Below are 20,597 nucleotides of genomic sequence, written 5' to 3'. Positions count from 1 at the left end.
AATTGTCAATTGTCAGACAATAGGTAAAGGTAGAAACATGGTTCAAAGTATTGATATGATATGTCTCGTATCAAGTATCGTATCTTCTGAAAATGATAAAGTCCGAAACGCTTGTTTCTGGGTGTTTTGGATCTCCATTTTTTTTAATAATAAAAAATAAGTTATAAGCTTTCCAAAAAGCCAAACTTTAAAAAAAAACTAAAAAAAATAGATTTTCGTTTCTAAGTGCCGATATGATACTGCCGAAACTCGTATGATATCTATACTTTGAATCTTGGGTAGAAATAATACTAGTCAAATTAACTTAAGGGAGAATGAAATTCAGCAGAGGGATAGAATTTTTAAACCTAAAATACAGTTAGAATAGGTGCCGGCTCGAAATTGATGCGAATTCATAGAATGAGGGTTTTTGACATTATGAATATTTATACAATTGTGCAATGGAATTCAGAAATCTGAATTGGGTTTGCCATACTTTTTCGAATTAAAATTAGGGGTTTTACTTTTCAGTCCACCCCTAAAAATCTAAAACTCCACTTTAGGGGTGGACTGAATATCCTGTCCTTGATTGATGAATTTGCCCTAATATTATCCACTATTTTTTTTTTTACTCGATACTTAAGCCTTTGCAGATAGAGATCCTCTTCTTCGCACTGGAAGCCGCAACCTACCCGACAGACGTTGATGTTGATGACACAATGGACCAATGTTACTCTCAATCTCTCATCATCCCTCTCGCACTTTCTGCTATAATTTGATTAATTTCTACACCTCTCCCGTAATCTGGTCGGAAAACGGACCATTCTCTCTCTCTACCTTATAGCCAGAAGAATCTTCCGCTGTTCCAATGTCCAACTGTGCAATACTGACGTCATTCCTTCCGGCGAACGCCATCACATATTCAAGCTCGAAATGTTTCACCCATCATCTTGACACCAGAAGATCTTTCCATTTCGGCTTTCATTCTGTACCAAGAAAACTCGAAGTTCCTTCCGCAAAGAAGCAACTTTCCGAGTCAGAAACCCAGAAAACAGGTTCTCTTTATTGTCTGTTAATCTCGTATACTTCCCTTTTCGTTTTTTCTTCTATTTACGTTTTTTTTTTTGCTGCTTATTATTTGGTAGATGATAAATATTTGTTATCGACTAAAAAGGAACCTGAAGCTGAAGGGCTTGACTTGGGTTGGTTACCTGCGTTTCCTCATGTGTTGGTAGCTTCCATGTCCAATTTCCTCTTTGGATATCACATAGGGTAAGCTTCTTTTTCTTATACAAAATTGATGTTTGTGCGCATATGCATGGTTGATTGAATTCTGAAATAGAATGATGGGCACCTTATGATCTATTTCTTGTTTTGGGGATGGTCAGAATTGATGTGTTGAGTCCAAATGAATGCACAAAAACAGTATGTAGAGATATGCTCCTGTTGGGGTAGTTTAGATCAACCCGCTTAAAATTCTGTCTATAATTTTTGGTTTGAGCAAAAATGAGTAATTTCACTGTAGACACTATGTAGAAACTATGTCTTTACTAGGTCTGCACCCTTCACAGGGTAATGAATGGTCCAATAGTATCCATTGCTCGGGAGCTTGGTTTTGAAGGAAATTCTATTCTCGAGGGTCTAGTAGTCAGCATTTTCATTGCTGGTGCATTTATCGGAAGCATAGGTTCTGGGTCGTTGATTGATAACCTTGGTTGTCGACGCACAATTCAGATTGACACAATCCCATTGATTCTTGGTGCAATTTTAAGGTAATTCATGTTGCCCATTTAATATGGCTTTTGTGTGTCTTTACATCTGCATCTTGACTAAACTTTACAATATATGGCAGTGCACAGGCTCACTCAATGGATGAAATACTCTGGGGTAGATTCCTTGTTGGTCTTGGCATTGGTGTGAATACTGTCCTTGTTCCAATTTATATTTCAGAGGTACTAGTTCCTTACAATAGTAATAATTGCCTTCTCATAGAAGGTATTAATTATGGCATATTTGTTGAAAGAAAAAATAAAGATGCAGTGCATTTTGTATGTTGGATTGGGGATCAGAATTTTGGCTTCCATTTGAAGTTCTTTATTCCGTTTTCTGCCCTGCATCTATTAATTAATACAGGAGTAGGTGTTTTCTGGAATTAATCATATACCATTCTCTTTTATTCATCTGTAACTGAGCCAATGTGTTGTAGGTTGCTCCAACAAGATACAGGGGTTCATTGGGATCCCTATGTCAAATTGGCACTTGCCTAGGGATTATTGCATCATTGTTCTTAGGAATTCCTTCTGAAAATGATCCACATTGGTGAGGTTCTTTTCTTTAAATACACTATTTCATGGTTATCCTCAGATTAAATTCATAGTCTTTTTCTCTAGTAAGTAAATTCAACAGCGAACTATTGACCTAGTTGAATCATTACTGTTGGACTAATCCTTCTTTCATTTTCATTTCTTTGTTGATCTTTCCAGGATCCCTTCTCTCTTTCTCCTTTTTCTTTTTTCGTGTGTGTTAGGACAAGCAGCAACACTAAACCCAGGCTGGCGTATGGGAATAGCCAGCCCAAACCCAAGACCTACAAAAGAAGGAAGCCACGTTAGTTCTCAGGTCCAAGTAATGATAGGTTGGCATAACCGAAGGCAACAAGAAGTGGGAGTTGGTGGGAGTTAGCTTCCAAGATTGTAACAGACTGTAACAACCCCACAACTTTCAAGAATTGTAACAAATGTAACAACCGCAGTTATAAATACAATCAGAACAAGTAATAGAGAAGACATTCACACAAACTCTCTCTCTCTCTCTCTTTCTCTCTCCTCTCAGGAGGTGGTTCCTTAATTGAACCCTATGTTAGGAAGTTCCTACCAAATTTGGTTTCAAAGCCTAATGTCGAGCACACGATCAACCTCGATGGATGCTAGAGACAACCAAGTTGGAGTCAAACTCCATCGAGTATCCAGAGACCTCAGAGAATTGAAGGACACATTAGCAGCTCTCGTAAAGAAGCTCGATCAGACAGACGGTGAAGGAAACAAGGATGATGATCCTAGCAAGGGAGGGAGTCACGACAGCAACCGACAGAGCAGTTCATGGCTAGAAAGAAACACCAGAATCATATATCCACTCTTCTTCGATGGTGACCCTGTTCCCTGGATCTACAAGGTAGAGAATTTTTTTGAATACAACGAAACCCCTAGCCAAGATCGAGTCTCGCTAGCAGCAATCCACCTAGAAGGAGACACATTCTTTGGTACCAATGGTTTCAACGACGACGCCCATGGTTAGCCTGGATGGATTTCACAGAAGCATTCTACATCCAGTTTGGGGAATTAGGCTACGAGGATTATAATGAGAATCTTGCCAAACTTTGACAGTCTAGGAGTGTTCGTGACTTCCAAACGGAGTTCGAGTGCCTAGCTATACGCGCACAAGATTGGCCAGAGCGCGCGTTGGTTGGAGCCTTTGTCGGAGGGCTCAAAGAAGACATTAGAATGAAAGTAAGGGCACTCCAACCGACCATCGTCATGGATGTTGTTGTCTAGGCCAAGATCCAGGAAGAAAGGCTGAGTAGAACTAGGAAACTTAGCTGGCCTTGGTTACCACCCCAAAGATCAGCCAACTTTCCAATGCCTAATGAACATAAGAGCGAAGTATTCGGCCCAGTGAAGGAAGACAACCTTTTGGGTAAGTTGAGAGTTATGAACACCGTCCCATCCATTCCCTTCAAGAAGCTATCGTAGGTCGAGATGCAAGCCCGCAGAGAAAAGGGTCTCAACTATAATTGTGGTGAACGATTTGGGCCGGGCCATCGGTGTAAAACAATGCAAATTTACACCCTCCAAGATGACACCGAAGATGGATTTGAAAGCGGGATACATCCCAACGAATTGCCAGAATTCAACTGGGCCGAAGAACAACAATCGGCATCGGAGATATCTCTCTAGGCCCTTATCATGCTCAACTCCCCATAGACTGAGGGTTTCAAGGCGAATCAAAGGACGCTAGGTATCCATACTAATCGACAGTGGGAGCACCTTGAATTTCATAGCGGAGGTGTTGGCCCAACAACTAGGGCTACCAATCCAACCCACAACATCATTCAAGGTCCAAGTAGCAAATGGTACATCTCTTCTCTGTGAAGGCGTCTATACAAGCATTAAACTGACAATCCAAGGGCTACCATTCGTGGTGGACTTATACCCACTCGAGCTCAGTGGGGTCGATATAGTATTTGGGATACAATGGCTAAGACAATTAGGTCCGGTACTATGTGATTGGGCCTAGTTGTCAATGGAGCTCATGACAAATGGGACCAAGATTCGCCTCCAAGGTATACCAACCAGAGGTCCAAGCTCAATCAACCTCTCATCTCTCCTGAAACAAGCCCAGGAACCTGCTCAGACCATCGTCTGGGAGCTCACTTAGACATGGCCCATGCTAACCCAGGCCTAGAATGCAACCCCACAAGAAGACCATCAACAATAGCTGAAAACACTTCTCCAGCAATATGCAGCAGTATTTCAGGAGCCAACAAACCTACTGCCTTCACGGGAACATGACCACTACATTCCATTACTCCCGGGAGAGGCCCCTACAAATGTAAGACCCTATCGTTATCCTCAATTTCAGAAAAAGGAAATCAAGAAGCAAGTTAAAAAGCTGTTAGAAAAACAATTCACCCAACTGAAGGGATGGGAGATCCATCATATGGATGGCCGAACCCTGCAGGAAGGTTGGGCGAAATTTCAAAAATTTATTTTCTCCCATTTGGGAATCGCATTCCCTAATTTAGAAAGTTGCATTTTCAAGGTTCGTTCTTGAATCCAAAACCGGACCAGATCTGAAACCAAAAGGGAGGAGAGGGATATACATGATACGAAGTAACAACTCCCAATGAAGGTGTTCACACCCAAGGAGAAGACCAAAACCCACCTCCACTGAAGATGACACAGTGTGTGGTGAAGTAGGATCAGTAGGACGACTCTTCAGCAAGAATGAAACAAGGGCTGGTGAGCACGACTTCAAATTGTTTCTTCAGCCAATAAACAATATCAAGAACCTTTCTTGATCAAATCCACAAGTGGAGATCGAACTGGGTAGGGATGGCAAGAATAGGAGAGAACTCTGTAGATTGTTGTGTGTTAAAACTGAAGAATTCACCCCTTATTTATAGCCTTCTCTGGATCAGCTTCCTAATCTAATTAGGAGAGTTTCTTGATCCAAATCTGATATTTGGATCTGGACTCTTAAATGGATAAGACTTATCTTATCCTTTCAGCTAATCCTAATCAGATTATAAATCAGATCTTGCCTCCTTTTAATTAACTAACTTAAGCCCAGTTCGAATTGGGCCTTAGGCCCATTAAGCTTATGTGCTCACTTACTCTTTAACCTGTTGCTCTGTTGGCTCTCTTTGTATGGCGCGGGACCCTAACATTGATCTACACATCAACCACATGCCCAACCTCTATTACAAGGCCTGGCCGAATTCACTATAGGAGACAGTGAACCCCTGAGTCCATCACCATGGGCGCTTAATGGGCCCAACATTTACACTAAATGGTTCTTGGATTCAGCCACCTTATGAAAACCCAAGAACTGTGGGCAGATGCAAGATTAGCCCATCAGGTATTACCCTCAACGGTCTTACACTTGACCTCTCAACCCACAATGATCAAACACTGCCCGACAAGAGAGGACCTCTCCCTCGACTACAAGGTACAGTGTTGCACTCTCTACAGTGTTGCACTCTCTATATAAATATATTTTGCAAAAACAAATCTCAACGTTTGAAATTAACTGCCGACAGTTTAGGTTTCCATCAGAGAGAGTGCATTCCCCGATCATTCACTTTGTTCAACAAAGGGGTTGATCCTGTCACTATGATTACCAACTCAAGTGAATTCTCAAACTGTCCCAACATACCTAGGTTTTGACCCCCTCTAAGGATCTCACTGATTGGCATATCAAAGATAGCCCAATTTGACACCTAGTGCAATACCATAATCAAGTATAGGGGTCAGGTGTAATATTCCAATTTTGCCCATCTATCTCCAAGGTCTAGGGCAATACTGGAATTTGGTCCGGTTCAGGGTTTCAAGAAAACCCACACTGCATGTACCTCAGGTCTCACCCTGGTAGCTGAGACAAGCCACCCCAACCAACTTGGCGGCATATCAGTGTCAGCCTTGGCAGGATAAATCTCCCCAGATTAATCCAACGACTGTGAAGATTCTAAACTAACACGAGTCTCATAAGTGTCCAGTTTAAGGGTATTACACAGAAACACACCACAATGACATGAATCAATTATATATTTTATTCATTTACAATAAATGTCAAAAGATACATCAATCTGATTGGAGCTAAGGGCATACACTGTCTAACACCAACCAAGCCATAGCCCATTCTCTTCTCTAGTTCTCTTAGTCAAAAAGAAAGATGGGACATAGCATTTCTGCATTGATTATAGAGCACTTAATAACATCACCGTTGAGGATCGGTTCCCAATCCCGGTGATTAACGAGCTCAAGGAAGCCTAAATCTTTTCCAAACTAGATTTACGGGTCGACTATCTTCAGATTAGAGTGCACATGGATGACATATACAAGACTACATTCCACACACATGACGGACATTATGAATTCTGGGTCATGCCCTTTGGGCTCACAAATGCCCCAACAACGTTCCAGTCCCTCATGAATGATTTATTTCGTCCGTACTTATGACAATTTATACTGGTTTTCTTTGATGATATCTTAGTCTATAGCCCCACATGGACCAAACACATGGAAGACCTAGAAGTCACCTTGAAGGTTCTCTTGCAAAATCAACTATATGTAAAGGCACCCAAGTGTTTTTTTGGACAGTCCCATGTACACTACCTCGGCCATGTGGTAGAAGGAGGTGTGGTAATGGCAGACCCCGAGAAAGTAGCAAGCATCCAACAGTGGCCCGTACCTACAAATGTGAAGGAACTTCGAGCCTTCTTGGGCTTGACAGGATACTATTGCCGCTTCATTAGCGACTATGGCCTCATTGCTAGCCCATTAACACATCTACTAAGGAAGGATGCATTCACATGGACTCCAGAAGCCCAACGGGCCTTAGAAAATCTCAAAATGGCCTTGTCTTCACCACCAGCATTAACATTACTTGACTTCAACCAAACATTTGTTATAGAGTGCGATGCATCGGATCAAGGAGTTGGAGGTGTATTAATGCAAGAAGGGGAACCCTTGCCTTCTTTAGTAAAGCACTCTCAGTTCAGCAGGGTAGCTCAGTGTACACAAGGGAGTTGATAGTCATAGTCTTGGGAGTCTTACATTGGTGTTCCTATCTACTGGGGCACAAGTTCATAATCAGAACTGATCATCAAAGCCTTAAATTCTTAATGGGACAGAGAATTCTATCACCAGATCGGCAACGTTAGGTCTTAAAGCTCATGGGGTTCGATTATTCAATTGAATATCGACTGGGAGCAACCAACAAGGATGCCGATGCACTGTCAAGACACCCAGAACTGCAGTAACTACAGGTCTCTCTTCAGCCCATAACTAAACTCTGGGACTAAATTTGGGAAGAGGCAGCAACAAGTCCCGAACTGCAACAAATGAAAAACCGCCTGTCACAGCGTGCTAAGCCTAATTACATGGTCAAGGGGACCTTGCTTTATCATAAAAATAGATTAGTGCTACCAGCCAACTCAGCCCATATAGACCCATTGTTAGATTACTTCCATGCGTCACCTATAGGGGGTCATTCAGGGGTACCTCGAACATACAAATGCGTTGCATCGCAATTCTACTAGAAGGGAATGGTGAGAACGATCCGGAAGTACATTGCAAGCTGTATGGTTTGTCAACAATGCAAATACGAGGCCCAATCTCTAGCAAGCCTACTCCAACCGCTTCTGGTTCCCGCCCAAGTTTGGGAAGACATCTCAATGGATTTCATTACTAGGCTTCCGACCTCAGCAGGTAAATCAGTGATTTTGGTAGTGGTAGACCGTCTCACCAAATGCAGTCATTTCGTGGCATTAACACACCCATTCACAGCCGCAATGGTGGCCAATGTTTTTGTACGGGAGATAGCACACCTTCATGGATTCCCCAAATCTATTTTATCAGATAGGGATCTTGTGTTAGTACATTTTGGAGGGAACTATTCCGGATACAGGGTGTTCAGCTAAGGAAATCAACTAGCTACCATCCTCAGTCGGATGAACAAACTAAGGTAGTCAACAGATGCTTGGAGACTTACCTGTGTTGTTTTACAGGGTCCACACCCAAACGTTGGACCCAATGGCTCCACTGGGATGAATGGTGGTATAACACCACCTATCATGTAGCTGCAGGCATGCCACCCTTCCGTGTCTTATATGGTCGAGACCCTCCCGCCTTACTGCCTTACAAAAGGGGTCTTCCCCGGTGGCTTCGTTGGAGGAAGCATTGACCCAACAGGATGCTACTCTACAAGAGGTCAAACATAACCTGGACAGAGTGCAATAGTGGATGAAGAATGCCTATGAAAAACACGACTGAGAAGTGGAATATCAAGTGGGTGACTTTGTATATCTGAAATTGCTGCCCTACCGCTCACTATCAGTAAGACAACAACGCTGGAATAAGCTGTCTCCACGCTACTTTGGGTCCTTCAAGGCCGTCAAAAGGATAGGCAAGCTTGCCTACCGCTTAGAGCCACCGGTACACTCAAAAATTCACCTGGTATTCCACATTTCAGTTCTGAAGAAGGGGCTCAAGCCTAATGTAGTAAGTCAGCTCACTCTACCTGAGTTTACTGAAGATATGACCTTAGTCATAGAACCCCGGTGCACTATTGATTTTCACTGGGTAAAAAAGGGACACCATGTGGAACCTGAACCTACAAAAGAAGGAAGCCACATCAGCTCTCAGGTCCAAGTAATGACAGGTTGGCATAACCGAAGGCAACAAGAAGTGGGAGTTAGCTTCCAAGATTATAACAGACTGTAACAGCCCCACAACTTTCAAGAATTGTAACAAATGTAACAACCGCAGTTATAAATACAATCAGAAGTAACGGAGAAGGCATTCACAACTCTCTCTCTCTCTCTTCTCTCAGGAGGTGGTTCCTCAGTAGAACCCTGTGTTAGGCAGTTCCTAACAGTGTCTCTAGAATATAGAGAATTCGCATGTGAAAAGTCATAACATATAAAATATTGCAGATTTTAGAAATTGGATTCTTGCCTCTTGTAAAATTGATGTTAGTTGTCCTGTTCATTGTATTATGCCCATTGTAATTTTGTGATGGAACTACTGTGAAAGACTTTTAATGCTAACTAGTTAGTATCAATTTTCTTTAAGATGTAAAGGACTATCAGTCCAACAAAGGTTGCTTTTGAAACTGCCCCTTAGAGTCATTTCTGTATAAAAGGCTGTTTGTTAGTATACAATTCCATGTCAATCAGATTAGTTGGTTGATTGCTATTACTACAAAAGTTATTGTGACCATTAGTGGAGCCTTTATCAAATTCTCCCGGACAACTATTTTGTTGTTATTTCATCTTTGTATCTGGAAGTTATCCCCTGTTCAACCCTAAATTCATTCTATTTAATCATTGTTAACCAGAATCTCCACGGTGTTCAGTATTCCAAAGTATGAGACCCATGAAATTCTACAGATTGATTTTCCTGGAAGCTTATGATTGTTATCCCTGTAATGTGGTTGACTAAGTGGTTAGTTGGAGAGTTTGGACTCAAATAAGATGTACAATTTATAACTTTTTCTCGGTCTGGTTGGAGGCTACAAATCACATCTGCTAAGATGAAGGGACAAAAACATCTATCACGTGTTTTAAGGTTGTGATCTGTTGGGATAGTCTTCCTGAAGACTGAGTTTTGGTCCTCTTATTTGGTAACGTGTTGTATTCGTCTGTGCATCATTGTTTGTTTATCTTTATGATTGATAAAGAATGTATGTTGTTGATTGAAAAAAGAAGCAAACTAAGAATATTAGATGAGATGAAGGAGCATCTAGAGATTTGGTCCATAACTGCTGAGTGTGAGCAACTTAATCAGTTTGGAGATTATAACAAATGGATCTATTGAGAGCAGAGAGTACACAATAAATTTTATGAATTGACAAAAACATGCTAAGTTTAGTATGAAGTAAAGGTCCATCCACTGTGCAAATTAGGCCTGACAGCATAGAATTTCTCAGGACTTCTTTTAAGTTATATCTATCTAACAAAGGATGCTTTCTGTGCTGCTTTGGAGATCAGGGAAAATTGGAAGCAAATATTACTCCAGAGAGTTGTGTTGATGTGGGTCTTAGGGAAGAAACCATGGCTGACATTTGCAACATCATGTTGCTAAGAGGTCATAGCATAAGAACATCTTTTGAGAGAGGACAAAAAGTGTTCCTGCAGTGGCAATTTTCATTTTTCATTAAACTGTCCAAACAAAAACCCTGCCTTTAGGGTGAAAATTAAGAAAGGAGGGAGAAGATCCAAATTCGAAACAGAAAGTGTATCAATTTGTTGGCCTTGTTTATGCCTGAGACTGATGATTGGATGTGTTCGTGCATTGTTAGGACAAAAATTTGCTGTGCAGGAAATATTTGTTCTCTTGTATTCATGGTGGGAACTAAGGGAACATTATCGCCAAGTGTAACACTTATAAGTTGAAATTTCTTAAATAAGTACACCCTTAGCCGTACAATATCACTTGTAAAGATGTATGGAGAAATCTACAAGTCACTAAGAGTCTTAGTTTGATTTTGACTGGAATCTTACTTTGATGTGGTGTGGAATGATGTCTTTCCAGTATAACCAACAAGAGTTCTATTAAGTTGTATGGTTATGTAAATGTTGAGTAGTGGGTGATGGTTATGTAAATACTTGCTCCTTTAAGCATCGGTACCAGATAATTACTTTGAAGCCAAAGAAACTAAAAGAAGAAAAAATAACATGAACCTTTTTTTTTGTTCTCCAAGAACAAGAAAGGAAAGAATCCAGAGATACCTAGTCCTAAAGGTTATATTCTTCCAAGAAAGGAAGAATTTTACTTAATTACCAGATCACTTGTCCAAAAGGTTTCAGATGCCCTGGTCATAACTACCACATACCTAGTCCTAGTTTAAAAGATTTAACTCTCAACTTGCTGATAAAAAAAAAAAAAGATTTAACTCTCAACTTAAGGGGGTTATATTCTTCCAAGCCATTGGGGGAATGATGCATGATGATGTGCCCTCCACATGGTTTCAAATGTCGCCAAATGTCGCTAATGTCGCCCGACTTATGTTGATGTCGAGGCTCACCGACATGAAAATGGATGGTAATATAAAAATTACATTATGTGGTCGACATTTCCTATATTTCGGAAATGTTGACCAAATCAGTCCAAATAACCAAAAAAAATACAGTTTTTCCTATTATGTCGACAAGATGTCGACTAATGTACATTAAAAATATAATATATTAGTATATTATATTAATATAATACAGTATACTAATATAGATTATTCCATTAATATTTCTATTTAATATTTCAAATAAAATATTTATAAAAAGAATTAACAAAATATAAAAACAAAAGGATAAATTAATTACTTTATAATACAAAACATAAAATATTTTTCAAGTAATAAAATATTAACTAGTTAGTATTTTTTAAAATATTTATTAAAATCAGAAAATGTTTATTAAATTTTATAATAAACCATATTCTACATTTAATATAAAAAATCAGAATAAATTTTATACTAAATCATAATTTATTATAAATTTAGTATAAAAAATCATAATAAATTCATTAAGTTTTATAAGAAATCAGAATTTATCATTAATACTACAAAAAGGAGAATCAGTTTATTAAATTTATAATAAAACATAATGTATTATAACTTTAATATTTAAAAAATCAGAATAAATGTATTTCTATTTACTAGTGTGAAATAAATATATTAGAATTCATAATAAATCAGAACTAAAAATAAGAAAAGAAAATACCAGATAACCTTGTAAAAACATCAAAATGCATAATAAATCAGTAAATCGTCATTTACTAATTTGTTATTGATCTTAGTTTCATAGCTTTATATAATGGTTGGGAATAAGATAATAGTGTAGAAATATGTATTAATGCTTATTTTATCATTTTACAAAATATCTTTGCATATTTCCACATATTTCATAATATTTCCACAATGTCTCTAATTTTTACAATATTTCCCCTCGACATTTCCAACATTTCCGACACATGTCCTATATTTTGGTAAGCGACATTTCCATCGACATCGACATTTTAAACCTTGGCCCTCCATTGATAATGTATTTCTTTATGTCATGCAACTGTGTAAATCTTGTAGGATTCCAGGGTTTTCATGGGCTCTTCTTTGGACAGCACTAGTGATTTAATGTTATACCAAATGACTTGATTCTCTGTGATGCACTCATTGACTTTTTATGCAGTTGTGTCTACTTCTCAGGTCAGTATGTGTTTGCATTTGGTCTTAGCATCTCAATTACAAAGTAAAGCATGATATTTTTAATAGTATTCTACTATTCTTGCACTTGAATATGATATAACCTTTTTATTTTTCTAGAAGATAACCGCAAAAGTTCTTGAAAATTCTTCTTGTAAGATTTCATCTTAAATCTGCTGGAAAAGTATTGTTGAATATTTGCTTGCAGGTGGAGAATGATGTTATATGTTGCAAGTGCTCCTGGTTTTTTCCTTACACTTGGTATGCAGTTTGTTGTTGACAGTCCTCGCTGGCTATGTAAAGTAGGATTCTACTTTTATGCTTCAATTCATATATGTATGTTCATGTTTCCTCATTTCATTATTAGAAGTAATGTTGGGTATCTGTTTGTGTAGGTTGGAAGAGTGGATGATGCTAAAGCAGTAATTGGCAACCTTTGGGGAAAGTCTGAAGTTGATAAATCAATTGAAGAATTTCAACTAGTTATGAAAGACGCTCGTAGTGATTTTGAGAGCAGTTGGTTTGATCTTCTTGAAGAGCCCCATACGAGAGGTACTATTTAGCACTGAGAATTTACCTTTTATTGCTCAATCATTTATTTTTTTAAATTCCAAACAAGTATTTATGACATCATAGTTTTTAAATATTTTCTCCAAGTCCTTTATTTGCTAGTTTCTAATATTTTTGCTAACCACTTACGCTATTGGACGCCATCCACAACCCTTGCTATATTTAAATGTCAGGATCTGTTCATGCATCCTTTAGTCATTTTTTATTTTGTTGTGTCCTTCAAATTTAAATTTCTTTCTATGTTTGATGAAAATATGTAATTTGGGGCACTGGTGTTCTTTTGTAACTGTAGTTGCTTTTATTGGAGGAGCCCTTTTTCTACTTCAACAATTTGCAGGCATAAATGGAGTTCTTTATTTTTCATCTTTAACTTTTCAAGATGTTGGCATTACAAGTGGTGCTTTAGCAAGCCTATATGTAGGATTTACCAACTTCGCAGGTATGCTTTTAAGTTTTTTCCCCTTTTTCTTTGGTTTATAATATGAATGTTCTTTTGGGAAACATTCATCTTGTCTTACGGTCACTGCAGGGGCACTATTTGCTTCATACCTAATTGGCAAGCAAGGAAGACAGAAGCTTCTGATAGGAAGCTATCTAGGGATGGTTAGTGCATGAGAACACGCTGATATTGAACCTAGTTATTGAAGATTTCTTAACCTATGTAGGGGAAAACCCTATTAATCTATTTTATCAGTACCAATACTTCAATACAACCCAGAAGGTGAACCATAACATATGGTATAGTTGCATAAAATGGAAAGAATTCAGTGCAGTCCCACTTATGATGCTAAATAAATCTTAATAATTATGCAGGCAGCTTCAATGCTTCTCATAATATTTGGCATTAGTTATCCATTGGATGAACCACTCAGTCATGACTTGTCAATTCTTGGAACTCTCATGTATGTACTCTTCACACCATATCTTTACTATATAATGCCAATACTTGCCTTAGCTTCATGTCCAGACAATCATTGAAAACTTTAATCCATTTATTATCCTCTCTCCTCTTACATGTGCAAATGCACCTGCCACTCAACTTGTTATTTATAAAATGCTTCTTATCTTATTTTTCCCATCAGGAGTATCTAAATCATGTGTATTTATTACATTGCCTAGTAAGGCTTTATTCAGAACAAAACATGAGGCGTGTGTTATATAATTATTGCTATTTCGCATGATATGTTCCTGAGGTTGTATCAACCTACATGTTAGATTGATAATTTCAAGTTTTAACCCACAAAATTTCCTCCTATGGTGTGGCAATTCAGATATTGTGATAATGTGATGCCAATGGAAAAGAAAACTGATCTTTTTAGCATTATTGTGATAGATGATTTTAAAGAGTATTGTGATCCCTGTTGTCTTCTAGATGGCAATATATTTGTTAATAGCTTTATTACTTTCCTACCATAAGTTCATTAACCTAGGACATATTATGCATTCTTGATATGATTCCACATATACCAGTAGTGAGAAAATTGTAAAAAAAAACTTAGGCGCAAGTATAAAATACTGATAAATTTTGGATAATTCAGAAATTTTGTTATAGAAAAACAAAAGACTCATCCTTTCCCTTTAATTGTTCTTCTTGTAGGTACATATTTTGCTTTGCCTTGGGTGCCGGACCAGTAACTGGTCTAATTATACCAGAGCTTAGCAGCACCAGGACACGTGGAAAAATTATGGGTTTCAGTCTCTCTGTTCATTGGGTATGTGCAGATGTAATGTTTTCATATTGAAAGAAAATAAGGGCATGGATTCATGATGAAATAGGACCTGGGTCTACTCACTGTTCTTGATTGGAATCTCTTAATTTGTGGTAACTGAAATTCACACACAAGCAGACACTCCATGATATGATCCAGTGTTGGTTCGCAACTTCGCATGGCTTTAAAATCCCACCCAGAAACATTTTTTATACTTTGTTACATCCATAAGTCATTAAACATTTATACAAGTTCAGATGAAGTATTATATCTTTTTATTGACCTTACATGTAAAGCTGTTAACTTGATTTTTGCACCAAAATTTGAAATATATTTTCCTTCCATGTACATGTGCTTCAGGTTTGCAACTTCTTGGTGGGATTGTTCTTCCTAGAACTGGTGGATAAATTCGGGATTGCTCCAGTTTATGCAAGCTTTGGCGGGGTTTCAGTGTTGTCAGCAGTATTTGCTAAATATTTTATAGTGGAAACCAAAGGGCGCTCTCTTGAGGAAATTGAGATGGCACTAAATCCCAATTTTTCAGGTAAAGATAAGTAACCGACCAAGTCAAGAGCATTACAGATGGAAGCGAATGGCCAAATGCTACATGCAGTGTAGTGGAGAGGAGAGTCCTTGTCATGATATGTGACAATGCACAAGGAGAGGTTTAGAGATATTCCTGCTGTTTTTAGTGATTGCCAACATCTGGGTCAAGTCTGTGATGTTGTATTGTCTGTAAAAGCATCAGAGTCTTCCCTCTTTTTGCGAATGAATACATGCTGAGGGAAGAAAAAATTCATTCTTATCTAAGGTGATATCAAACTACCTTTAGCTGCTTTAAACAGCTGAAATTTCTTCACTTGAAGAAAAGGGGGATATCAATCTTCTCAAAGTGTTGGACTGCGAGTCAGAGGGTTTAAAGATTCACGAGTCTGTCAGGGAAGCTTACTGAATGAGGCGATAATTGGTGCCACTGTCAAGGATTTGCCCGCCCATATTTGCACAAAAAACTCTGATTAAATACCATACTTGGAAGGAATTTTTACTTATGTAACATTATTATACTTTTCATGCATGGGTACAATTAACATCATTCTGGGAAGTTACTTGTAATTCCTCTGGCTTTTTTTTTATAGGTTTGTGGGGTTTCTAGGTTTACTGGTGATTTCTCTGTTGCTTTGGTCAATTATCATGGGAGTAGGAAGTGGGGTCTCAGAAGAACCAAAAGATGTTTATTCGGTGTGGGCATTTCCGACGGAAGACGTGAGGGATAGGTTGAAGAAAGGTGATGCACGGTCTCCGATCAGAGTTCGGAGGTCCAGAGTTCGAACCCCACGTCACCGTCGTTGAAGCCATTCACCTCACCAAGGCCGATGCTCTGCACAAGTTCAACTCCGCCTGTGAAGGTCTCAAATCCTATATGGCCCGTGTTTATTCGGTTTCTACAGGGACATTCTTCTACCAGTGCGTGTACCTCCTCCTTCATACCACTCCAGAGGTGATGTCAACTAGTTCACACTGCACAAGCCATTTTGGATGCAAGAGCTCAACCCCTTATATGCCGCATTTGAGTCTTCTTTATGGGGATTTAACTGATGATGAGAAGAAAAGTGCTCAAGAGAAAGCTACACTTCTTGATGAGGACGTCAACACCCTAAGCTTCCAGATCTCTCGCCTTGCATTATACAAAACAGACACTGAAGACAAAACCCTTGAATCCTGGGAGAAGGTTGCTGAATGCAGTCTCAGTTAGTCCCTTTTTTTCCTGTGGATGTCTAATAAAAGATCTGCACATTATGCTCTTTATTCAATGATCAACCGTGCTATGATGGAAGTGGATGACTCTTAACTCTTGTAGTCAATAACAAACTGTCCAAACCCAATAAAAATGAACTGGGAAACATGGTAATCAGGATGCAAAGAAATTGTGCAAAACCAAGTGATGGGGTACCGTCCTGTCACCTAGTTAGAGGCTTAGAGCTTGGGCAGGCGCCTAGGTGGACCAGTTAGGCTTAGGCAATGATTTTTGACAAGCATGACATATATGATTTGAGAAATTCCCTATACTTTTTTATTTCCATGAATATTTTGGTTATTGGCTGTATTGTTATTTTAATTATTTTTGCTAAAAAAAAATCAAAATTTGATATAATTGAATTGAATTTGGATAATTTGAATATCTAATTGGTCAAATTTGGATATCATATTCATATCAAATAGTTAGTGGGATTTGAATTAGGATATGATCTGATTCAATTTGATAAGTATTTGGATTTGACTGATTATTTAATTCTTATATATAATATATAAAATATTTAAATGCTTTATATAATTTATATATAGAATAATTAAATTATATAAATAATTTATATACGTTATATAAATAAAATGTTTATTTTATATATTTATTAATTATCTAAAATAACTAATTGGTCAAATTTGAATTGAATCGAATATTTGAAGAATTGAATTCAAATTCAAATATTAATTTTCAATATCCATTGGATATCGGATTCGAATTTGGATATTACCTGATCCGATTTGAATTTAATCTGTTTATACCCTTACTATGCAAGGTTCAAAGTATCGACACGTATTGGCCTGTATCGGCCGATACATATCATTTTGGGGCCCCTCCGATATGCCCCTACAGTGGGTGTATCAAAGGTCTAACCGGTTCAGGGGGTAGAGGAGACCTAAACTGGCTCCCCTGAACCGGTTGCAAAAAAAAATAAAAAAAAAGGCCTGAAACACTATCAATTCACCCGATACGCCCATATCGGCGCATCAGGCGTATCAATATTTTGAACCTTGCTACTATGTATATGGAATATCATATAATCATCTAGTTTGTTTATTAATTCCCTAATTCCATTCCTTTACATCTTATCTTTCCAATTACAGTGCGATGAGGGATGATTCTGGATGTTTACTGATGGAGCGCGATCTGGTTGCTCCTAGCTGGAAGGTAGCTCGAATGTTAGTTGTGTAGTAGGCCGGTCGAACTGCGAGACAGATGAAATCAGAGAACCCAAGGTGGCTAGCCCGGCGTGGTCGCTCTGATGCTTAAGTTAGTACTGGATGTATTGCGAGCTGAAAGCTAATAATGAGAGAGCTAGTATGCAAGTAATCGCGCGTACTTGGGTCTCAGAGGCTGATGCCCTTATATAGCTGGGTTGCCGTGGATCTCACGAAACACTCCCGAGATCCTCGGCCCGAGCCATAGGAGACCGTTCCGCTCCGGAGCGGAACGCGAGCTGCTTTTTTGTATTACCCATGACGAAGAGACGACTGGGTCTTATGTTGACCATGTCGAGGAGGTGACTGGGTCTTATGTTGCCCATGCCGAAAAGGCAACTGGGTCTTATTTAGCGTCGATGTCTTTTATCAACTAGGCACCTTAGCCCTTAGGCTCTGGAAGCGACTCATAGTCCACTCTCCAATGTGCGCCCTAACCAACTCAGTGGTCTTTTAGACTTAGTAAATTTTTGTGGATGTCTGACTCACGATCTCATAGGTAGTACCTCTTCAAGTTGTCAACGTTCCAGGCGCGGGGTACCTACTTCCCTTCCAGTGTCTTGAGCTTGTACGTGCCTTCGCCGAAAATCCACCTCACCCTGTACGAACCTTCACAGTTCGGCCCAAACTTGCCTACATAGGGCTTAGGTACCATCACCTTTCGGAGTACCAGGTCGCCAACTCGGAACTGGCGTCTCTTGTCCCAGGCGTTGTAGTACCAAGCTACCCGCTGTTGGTAGGCCACAGTCCGGATATAAGCTAGGTCATGTATTTCCTCGATCAAGTCTAGGTTCGTCCGTAATTCGTCATCGTTAGCCTCTTTGTCGTATGCCTTGAGCCGCAGGGTTGGTACTTCGATCTTAGCTAGAATCACGACCTCTATTCCATACGACAAATTGAATGGTGTCTCACCGGTGGCGGTCTTGACGGTCGTTTTGTAGGCCCAAAGGACATTGGGCAGCTCGTCCACCCACAATCCTTTAGCGCAAGCTTTCAGTCCATGTAGGATGGCCCTGTTTGTTACCTCGAACTATCCGTTCACCTGGGGGTGTGCCACCGACGTGAAATTTTGTTGGATCCTTATCTCGGCACACCAATTCTAGAACTTAATATCCTCGAACTGCTTTCCATTGTCCGATATCAGCACCTTGGGTAGTCCAAAGTGGTAGGCTATGTTTTTCTAGAAAAAGTTTTGTACGTTCCGGGCTGTGATTGTCACTAGTGGCTTGGCTTCCACACTCTTCGTGAAGTAGTCCACTACCATGACCAAAAATCTTCTCTGCCCGGTTGTCGGTGGAAACAGACTGAGGATATCTATCCCCCATTGAGCAAAAGGCCACGGGTTGGTCAGATACTTCAAGTCGGCGCCAGGTTGATGGAGGATGTTGGCGTGCCTCTAGAAATTGTTGCATTTCTTGACAAACTCGAGTGCATCCGCTTTCTTGGTGGGCCAATAATACCCTTGCCTTAGCACTTTTTGGGCAAGCGCCCTGCTCCCTAGGTGTCCTCCACAAAGGCCTTCATGGATCTCGTGGAGTACCTAGTCTGCTTCTGAAGGCCGCAAGCAACGTAGGTAGGGCAGCATGAAGGATCTCCTATACAGTTGCCCGTCAATGATAACGTACCGAGCCGACTGGCGCCTTACCCTCCGAGCTGCATTGCGGTCTGCTGGTAGGGTCCCATGGAACAGATAGTCGACAAGCGGGTCAACCTAGCTCGGTTCTGCTTGCAACACGGGAGTAACCTCTTCTACCCCCTAAGGATACTAGGTCAAGGCAGGTCTTCTATATACGTCGTCCTCATCGTGTTGTCACTTGTCCTTGCCAGTCTTGATAATGCATTGGCCTCTGCATTCTCTAACCTCGGTACTTGTCAGATAAACCAGGAGAGGAATGAAGGCAGGAGCTCTCTTACTTTAGCCAGATAAGCCATCATGGTAGGCTCTCGAGCCTCGTTTTCGCTGTTCACCTGGTTCATTACCAACTAGGAGTTGCTGCATACTACAACATGCTTCATGTCGATCTCCTTTGCTAGGTTCAGCCCGGCTATCAATACCCAGTACTCCGCTTCGTTGTTCGACGCCTTGAATCCGAACCAAAGAGCATACTCCGATGTGCTGAACGTGCATTCTGCCACAAAATTTGCTAAGACTTGAGCTTTAATCGTTGGGCGTGGCTCAAACCGGATGTCGTACTCGCTCAACTCGATGGCCCATTTCGTCAATCTGCCTAACACCTCGGACTTCAGTAAGATGTGCCTCAAGGGTTTGTTGATGAGGATGACGATCGTGTGGGCTTGGAAGTAAGGACGCAGTTTTCGAGCTGCGATGACCAGTGCGAAGGCCAGCTTCTCGATATTGGGATATCTTGTCTCGACTGCCTACAAAACCTTGCTCACATAGTAGACAGGTCGTTAGACCCAATCTACTTCTTTGATTAGTACTGAGCTGACCACCTCGTCACTCGCGGAGAGGTACAGTTCCAGCTCGTTTCCTTCCTCAGGTTGGGTTAGAACCAGTGGTGAACTTAAGTATTTCTTCAGCTCATCAAACGTGAGCTAGCATTCTTCGGTCCACTCAAAATCCTCATTCTTTTTAATTGCCTTGAAAAATGGTAGACACCGACCTGCCGATTTAGACATAAACCGGTTTAGGGTGGCTACCCGACCAGTTAGCCTTTGGACTTCCTTTATTTTTTAGGGGTAGTCTCATATCTAGTATAGCCTTTATCTTATCCAAGTTGGCCTTGATGCCACATTGGTTCACTATATATTCAAGGAACTTGCTCGACATGACCCCGAAGACACATTTGTTCGGGTTGAGCTTCATGTTAAATTTCCTTAGAATTT

At 39.9% G+C, this 20,597-nt stretch overlaps 1 protein-coding gene and 1 pseudogene across 2 annotated transcripts; both read left to right on the top strand.

The window, feature by feature from the left end:
- Positions 1-422: 422 nt before the first annotated feature.
- On the top strand, positions 423-16,566 carry LOC104594098 (Major facilitator superfamily protein). Of its 2 annotated transcripts, XM_010254236.3 has the most exons (13): positions 423-1,034; positions 1,125-1,251; positions 1,551-1,751; positions 1,832-1,931; positions 2,186-2,298; positions 12,662-12,755; positions 12,849-13,005; positions 13,316-13,462; positions 13,553-13,626; positions 13,837-13,925; positions 14,621-14,735; positions 15,093-15,276; positions 15,869-16,006. In XM_010254236.3, exons 1-13 carry the CDS (start codon positions 848-850, stop codon positions 15,883-15,885), a joined length of 1,605 nt encoding a protein of 534 aa, XP_010252538.1. In that variant the 5' UTR covers positions 423-847; the 3' UTR covers positions 15,886-16,006. The 2 variants fall into 2 exon arrangements, with proteins under 2 accessions (XP_010252538.1, XP_010252539.1); XM_010254237.3 differs by having other exon boundaries at positions 430-1,034; positions 15,093-16,566.
- Positions 15,924-16,566, top strand: LOC104594097 (cyclic phosphodiesterase-like; annotated as a pseudogene).
- Positions 16,567-20,597: the final 4,031 nt, after the last annotated feature.

The sequence above is a fragment of the Nelumbo nucifera genome, chromosome 1 (genome assembly GCF_055504915.1).
Source record: "Nelumbo nucifera cultivar China Antique chromosome 1, China Antique-T2T, whole genome shotgun sequence".
NCBI lineage: Eukaryota > Viridiplantae > Streptophyta > Magnoliopsida > Proteales > Nelumbonaceae > Nelumbo > Nelumbo nucifera.
The sequence above is the reverse complement of the archived record's forward strand: the minus strand, read 5'-3'. Positions and strand labels throughout refer to the sequence as shown.